This window comes from Micropterus dolomieu, linkage group LG19 (assembly GCF_021292245.1).
Source record: "Micropterus dolomieu isolate WLL.071019.BEF.003 ecotype Adirondacks linkage group LG19, ASM2129224v1, whole genome shotgun sequence".
NCBI classification, from domain to species: Eukaryota; Metazoa; Chordata; class Actinopteri; order Centrarchiformes; family Centrarchidae; genus Micropterus; species Micropterus dolomieu.
Genome location: NC_060168.1, coordinates 5156022 through 5163988, shown reverse-complemented (window position 1 = coordinate 5163988; position 7967 = coordinate 5156022). Strand labels below are relative to the sequence as shown.

The following is a 7967-nucleotide window of genomic DNA, read 5'->3' as shown; positions in this document are numbered from 1 at the left end:
TGTGTGAACAATGTCAGGAGGCTGAAACAGTAGAACATATTCTTACAACATGCAGGAAATTTACTCAGGAAAGAAAAGAAATGATAACACAGTTAAAAAAAATAGGACGGGTGGATAATACAGTAAAAAGTTTATTGGAGTATGGAGAAAGTGTGGAGGGCAGGAAATGGATATTTGGTTTTCTGAGGGCGACTGGATTAGATAGGCGGATTTAGTGTGAATGAAAGCAAAGGGTAAAGAAAGCCTGAAGGTGGCAGTAATGCAATTCAATGGATGCCAGCTGCCGTAAAAACCCAAAGAAGAAGAAGAAGAAGAAGCCAAATGCTGTAAAAACTGAAGAAGAAGAAGTATAGCCGCCCTCTCCGGTCATGTGACTTGTTGGATTGTTTGGGGCCGCGCGTCTTTCAGTGTTGGCGGGGATCTGGGGACTCTGAGAGCCAGCTGTAGCTTCTCAGTTGACTACAGAACTAATTTAACGTTAACGCTCCAGATATTATTATCTAGAAAATGTCTGACTGGACCAGAGACGGGCGACGTGATGCTCACAACAGTGAACATGAAAATAGGTAAGTTTTGCTGGTGTAGATTCACCTAACGTTAACGTTTCTTAAAACACCGTTAATATTACGAGCTTCTATTGTTTCTTTGTCCACTTGATGGAAGGCACTAACGTTAGCTTAAAATCTTTTTCGAAAGATATTTTTGTAGATGTGTTGCTAACTGCATAACGTTAACAATTACTGGTAACGTATGAGTGGCTATCTTTAGAACGTCAACGTTAACTTAAGCGAACTGTTCACGTCTGTTCCAATAAATATTTGCTCTCTAAACACACTCTGTCCTGCGCTAAGTTAGCTTGTAAGACTAGCTTAACCGTCCTATGTAATGGCAGGTTGTTCCTCTTTGGGCTGTGTTCGTGAAATTGATTGCTAACCTTAGCATTGTGGCGCTCCCTGTTCAGTTGTTAGCGTGGGAAGAAAGGCTGAGAAAGAGGCGGTAAATATAAACCTCGAGGGAAAAGAACAGTGAAGTTGTTTGCCGGGTTGGATTCCAATTTATCATGTGTGCAGATTAGCTGAAAGGACATTTAACCACACTGACAGTAGGACTAATTCGTAACACGAACGGTTAGTCACTGGGAAATGTCAGGCTTTCTGCTGGCTGTAACGTTAGCTAACTTATCGCGATACAACGTTAAGTGAAAGGAAGTGCTGCCCTTGATATACAGTCTGTCCCAGACCATGAGTTACATGCCCTGAACAGGGTCGGAGAGATAATGGATATTAACGGATAATAGTCAGACCAATCGGAAGTAGGAAGTAACGTTACATGGCGGGACCAACTTTATGACCTAGTTATTTCTATTAAATTAAACATTATAAAGCTGATTGAAGTAACAAGGTCCAACTAGCCAAGTGTGTGCGTGTATTAACGTTAACTTTAGGTTGAGCTTTTGCATACATTAAGTTAGTGCCATAGAGGTAAACATGGATTTATTTTAAAAGAATATCAACGTTAACCGGCGATGTTTAAAAAAGCCCAGAAACTCGTTTAAAAACACTCAAGCTAGCGCAATTTGTGGTATTTTCAGAACCCTCGTCTAACCATCAGGATTAACAAATATCCGGCCCGCCGCACGACTACAAAGATTTCTTGCCGAGACTCTTTCTGATCCCGGTAGCCGGCGAACTGCCATCTTTGTTTTGGTTCAGAGACATTAGCATTAGCTGATGTAGCTATTTATAATTTACATTTAAAACTAGAGACTGCGTGTAGTCTGCAAGCCAGTTCTGCATCCGGTGCAGTGTTGGACTGGTGTCCTTTTGTTTGTACCGGTTTGTTCTACCTTGACACATGCTTGTAATGGCCAGCTATTGCAATGAAGCTGAACATATTCTTTAGAGCCCGACCGATATGGGATTTTTAAGTCTGATGCCGATTTCGATATTTGAGATTTTAAAATCTGATAGCCGATATCCCCCCCCCCCCCCACCTTATTTTAAGAAACGCATAACATAAACAAAGATTATCCCTAATATTTGTTATGCTGAGACCTCACCAAGATACCATGACACAAGTCAGAATAAAAAGAAAGTTTTATTGTTTATAAATAGTACTTTGATCAAAAGTACAACTAAATATGTTAAAGTTTTGATAAATAAAGAGTATAATAAGAGATAATAAAGAGTCAAATGTACAAAACTACAGAAAACATTTTACAAATATCTGATTTGTTATAAATTATGGAGTACTGTTACTAATGAACATTAAATTAAATAGTGAATGTATTGTGGGGGCAGCAAAACATAAACTATAAAAAATACTACTACAACTAATAATAATGATAATAATGCCATATATCAAATCTCATGTCACTGCTATAATATTAATGGTAAACAGGGCTCTCCTGAATAGGTAAATTATATATTTTTTGTCATGAAATAGTTATTACCTTAAATCTGCCAAAATTACTACTTTCTACTCTGTAGCATATTCAAATTTAGTTTATCCCTTTACCAGCACTGTTAATTCTAGCCAATGCTATGACAAACCATTTCCTGACCACCATGTGGCCCTAAAACATGTCGTCTATGATGTGACAGTGACCCAGAGGAAATGCTGCCTTTGAATTCATCTAATACTACACGACTGTCTACAACGAGGACCTGCACCATTGAGATTTCACACTAACGTTGCACAATGACAAGAGCAGCTACATAACTTTGTTTGGCTGGAAGCCGTGTTAGATAGGCCTACTTGTTGAGCTCATGTTTATTTACAGGTCCCCTCTCATTTCCAACTTTTCGACTGTAAGACAAGCGGCTCGCAGATATATTTAGAATATGTTAAACAATATAGTTTAACCGCTCATTAATAACGTTAGTGCTGCTCTGATGATAAACATGGCATTAACTTTGTGGCGTCAACTGCTGTATGTGATGTTTAAGAATATTTAGAAGTAATGAATTGGAGATAAATGAGAGGACCATTCGCTAGAACTGTTTGAGAAACAAATCTACAACCACAACGCTCATGACATGAGGGAAGGATCCAACTCTGTTTCTGTTTTTTAATAAAGTCATAAATCGGCTGTTATAAACGCTGATGTAGATATATCTGCTAGTAGCTTTTATCGGGCGGTAATATCTGCAAAGTGACAAATCGGTCGGGCTCTACTATGCTTGGATGTTTAAATCCAGTTCTTTATTGTGTCTTCCCCGCACAGGACCTATGGCCGGTCTCGGTGGTCCCACTGCAGGAAGAGAGGGATCGATGGAAGCCTGCGGGCCAGCAGAGAGGCAGATGGTAGTGACAGGGAAAACGTCAGCCACAGCCACTCTGACAACAGACATGCCAGGTAAGGGTATACATGTACAGTAGATTAGATCTGACTTTAAAAAAAAAAAGAAAATTTAAGTGAACGATCCTTTTTAAATAAATCTACATGCAGTACTCTGATATATAGTTATGGGCGGTTGTAGCCTCATGAAGCTGTAGGGCTTTCTTTCTATTTTATTGGAAAAAGAACAGCCTAGGTAAAAATCTTTTTGTTGACACAGAATATTAATGTACCTTATTGGTGTAGCTCAGGCCCAGTTCATCTTGTGTTTAAACTTAATGGTCGATATTGCATAACATTTCATATGAGTTGTGATGTGATTGGAGAATGATAATCATTAAATTAGTCTTATTATTTGGGGTTTGTATTACATTATTACTTTGTATCAGGTGGAAATTTCCATATTTCCCTGTAATTGTCCTCTTTACGTAGCATGCTAATATTATCTATAAATGTTAACTCTTTTATCAATAATACATGCTAGAGATTATAAGGTACAGTCTTGCAGGATACTGAGCGCAGCATTCCCACACGTCGTAGGTGTGTTAACAAGTTAGTGACCACATTTGGCAATGTGTGGCCACAACTACATCTGCTGGCACTGTGGCAACAATAACCACCGTGTGTTTATGCTGGTATGTACCCCTTGTGTTTCTTTAGTTTTACCACTCCAGAGAGCGCAGGCCCGTTGTCTCGCTGTGGTAGACAGTCTGACTGGAGCAGCCAGGTGGATGATGATGAGCTGAGGAGGGATGTCCACAGAGACATGCAGCGGTAACCAAACTCTTTGAACTCAAAGCTTTTATGCCAGTGGTTTCATATCTGATTCATTCAAAGCACCCTCTCTATTGAGTGCCAATCTTCACTTATTGTGTGTTCAGTTACAGGAGGAGGATACTGGGTGCAGAGGTCACCCAGAGGGAGAGAAAGACCTCCTCTGGCTCTTCTGGGAGGTAAGTCCCCATCTCTCATATTGTCTCCTTATGACCATTAAACTCAGAATATGCATCTGTTGATAAAACGCAAGCCAACATGCAGTAGATTAGTAACAGCTGCTATTTGGAGGTTGCATTCGCAATAAATAAATACTTACTTTTTATTGTTTAAGTCCATGTGTGCCTGTCTGTCTCCTGCAGCTGTGACTCCAGAGAGGGGGAAAACATGGAGACTGATGAGGGTGTGTTGCTACGGCGACAGAAACAGATCAACTACGGCAAGAACACACTGGCTTACGACAGATACATCAAAGAAGTTCCAAAGTAGGTCAACACAAACGCCCTCAATCCATACATCTATGATACAATTATGGACATGTATGTGCAACATAAAACATCATAATAGAAAGTAACTCATGTCCAGCGGCAGGGAGGGTTATTGTAGGAGAAAGAAATGAAGGTGTAAGGGCTGGCACTATCACACGTCGCTCTAAGAAGTTACGTGTTAATACAATAAATAATAAATCAGTCAAACATTAATCTCTTTGTTTCTTGTCTTTCTCTCTTTGTTCCCAGACACATGCGTCAGCCAGGTGTTCACCCAAAGACTCCCAATAAGTTCAGGAAGTACAGCCGTCGCTCCTGGGACCAGCAGATCAAACTGTGGAAGGTCAAACTGCACGCCTGGGACCCCCCAACACAGGGCGGCCAAGACAAAGTCCTCGATAACATGTAAGAAGATGTGCCTTCGACCAGATAAAAGTGACTCGAGGCTCAAATAAAACATTCTGTGTAGTCTTAATCAGCTGTGGGTCATGATTATGTGTTTGTTCCTCCAGTGAGGAGCTGGGTCTCGATGATGTAATGGACATTGAGCTGGACTTCCCAACCTTGTCAGACTCCCAGGATGCTCCAACCTGTCTCCCCACACGCAGCCTTTCACTGGAGGTGAGTTTGATGAAGTCACTTGTGTTTAGTGAAATTGTAGCCCATCTAAAGCTCAAACACACATGGTTGTGACTGCAGGGGAGATGGTAGACAGGGTTTAAAAACATAAAAACCATTGGAAATCTATTAAGTTACTTTTTCTGCATTTTAATGTAGCCTCCTGGAGGTTTCCAGGAAAGAACCATTATTTTGTACAGTGTTCAGGTGATACACTTCCAGTTACTTAATTCAAATTCAGTGCAGAGACTCTCTTCGTCAGAGCACAGCAGGTCAGCTGAACATGCAAAAATGTCACGTTGATCTTATCTACAGGCAGATATAAAATTCAGCTTATGTATGGACATTAAAGTTTCAAATAATGAATAAATGATAAAAATCATCAACTGCTTTTAAAGTCAACACAGCTAGCCAAACTCTGAAAACTGAGTACAGAAGACTTCATTATGAACAAATGGAGGAGAAAAGGCATACAATCTGCAGTCTTTTCATTGATTATATCTTTATATGCTGCTGTAAATCTGTGGTGTCGGACAGTAAATGTGGCACTTACAACTTCAAAACCTGAAGTAGAGCCCCTCACTAAAAGCAGAGGGGGGGAAAAAAAACAATACTTCATGAACAGGCCTTTTTATTGAACACGATTGCTTGTGCTCTCCTGCTCAGGGTGAAGACTGTTCCGGCACTCCAGTTAAAGTACAGAAGACAGAAACCACAGCAGAGCCTGACATGGCATAGCTCATCTTTGGCCTTCTCCAAGAAGATACATGTTCACACACACACCTCAAATGGTTCAGCTGTTTCCGCCCAACACTTACACTTCTCCCAAGCCCTCCATGTTACCCAGAATGACTATCCATTTATAGTAGTGCTTCCTAATCCATAGACTGGGACCATTTACAAAGGACTACTCAGGGAGTCTTCTTTTATGGCAAGACTTTACAGTTGCATGTTTAATCAAGCTTCAGTCAGTTAAAATGGTTTAGGATTTTGTGTTCACAGTAGCACTTGTAGCACTGATCTGGGGCGTGGTAGAGCAGACATCCAGGTTTGTAGATGTCCATTATGTGCAACTGTTACGTCAAATCCTGCTTATACTTGCTAGATTTAAAATGCTAGACTATATAGAAACTCACTCAACTCAAATGGTTCTCTAAATAGTTAAAGGAGATAGGCAAACCAAAGGCAAAGTATTTTCCTTTTAATGATTCACATTGACAAGATTTTCTTTTTTTTATTCTTTTTTTTTTTTTTTTTTTTCCTGTATGAAAAATTTAAAGTACTGAAGACCGTTACTTCAAGTTCTACTGGGCTGTGATTTGTTTTTACATTGGTTGTTTTTTAATACAAAAGTTACTGTGTTTCTTATTGCTGTTTCCTTCATGGTGAAGAATTTCAAATAAAAAAACAAACTTGACTTGAATGTCCTTGTGTTTTATGACCAGAACTGATGGATTGTCATCCTGCTGTCGACTGATGAATTGAAAGCTAATATGGTTTTGGAACCAGAGCAGCTTCTGATTTGAATCAGTGCATCATCTTTGTTACTAACTAAAGCTTTACAGTGGAAACACTCAACCCACCATTGTGCCATTTATACTGTATTAAGTTTATGGTAACTAGTCCTATAAATGTAGCTGCGAGAGTGCCAAAACTGTCAGTTTCACTTCTATTGCACCTGAAGTTTTATTAAAGGGGGTATTTACACAGTCCAAGAAATGAGACCATGTCTCCCCTAACCTTTCACTGGTTCCCCATTCATTTCAGGAAACACTTCACATTTGACAGCAAATGTAACCAAATGGGTGCAGGTTGACATGCGTAGTAAAACAAAACCCGGACCAATAGAAAGTGATAGTCTTTTACAGTAAAATAAAGTTTATAAAACAAAAAGTGAATACAACTTGACATCAACATTACAAGACAGTGTCAAAATTAAAATCATTAAATTATTATATTTTTGAGGTCTTACTACAGTGGGAGTCATCACTATGGATTATGATAAAGAAAAGGTTGAAAGTTTTTGTCGGATTTAAACCAGTGATTTAAAAACTTTGACACCTGTGAAACGGTACATAACTGGTATTATTAACTTGACTTGCTCAGATAAACTGGAAGCCAGAGACTTTATATAGAACCTTAATCCAGTCGAAATTGTAGCAGCATGACTGTACCTCTTGTAACTATTAACCTTGGAGGAAACTTGAAATTACTGCAAAAAATTACCCTGTTAACTGGTTAACAGAGAATTGTACAGTGGGTACGGAAAGTATTCAGACCCCTTTTAAATTTTTCACTCTTTGTTTCATTGCAGCCATTTTCCAAAAATCAAAAAAGTTCATTTTATTTCTCAGTAATGTACACTCAGCACCCCATCTTGACAGAAAAAAACAGAAATGTAGAAATCTTTGCAAATTTATTAAAAAAGAAAAACTGAAATATCACATGGTCATAAGTATTCAGACCCTTTGCCGTGACACTCATATTTAACTCAGGTGCTGTCTATTTCTTCTGATCATCCTTGAGATGGTTCTACACCTTCATTTGAGTCCAGCTGTGTTTGATTATACTGATTGGACTTGATTAGGAAAGCCACACACCTGTCTATATAAGACCTTACAGCTCACAGTGCATGTCAGAGCAAATGAGAATCATGAGGTCAAAGGAACTGCCTGAAGAGCTCAGAGACAGAATTGTGGCAAGGCACAGATCTGGCCAAGGTTACAAAAAAATTTCTGCTGCACTTA

General features: G+C 39.2%; 1 protein-coding gene across 2 annotated transcripts; it reads left to right on the top strand.

The window, feature by feature from the left end:
* The first annotated feature begins 359 nt into the window (after window positions 1–359).
* On the top strand, window positions 360–6637 carry LOC123958368 (stem-loop binding protein). Of its 2 annotated transcripts, none has more exons than XM_046031693.1 (8): window positions 360–566; window positions 3227–3358; window positions 4001–4114; window positions 4228–4293; window positions 4477–4599; window positions 4852–5007; window positions 5115–5223; window positions 5887–6637. In XM_046031693.1, the coding sequence occupies exons 1-8, from the start codon at window positions 508–510 to the stop codon at window positions 5956–5958; spliced, it is 831 nt and encodes a 276-aa protein (XP_045887649.1). In that variant the 5' UTR covers window positions 360–507; the 3' UTR covers window positions 5959–6637. The 2 variants fall into 2 exon arrangements, with proteins under 2 accessions (XP_045887649.1, XP_045887648.1); XM_046031692.1 differs by having other exon boundaries at window positions 4222–4293.
* The last annotated feature ends 1330 nt before the right edge of the window (window positions 6638–7967 follow it).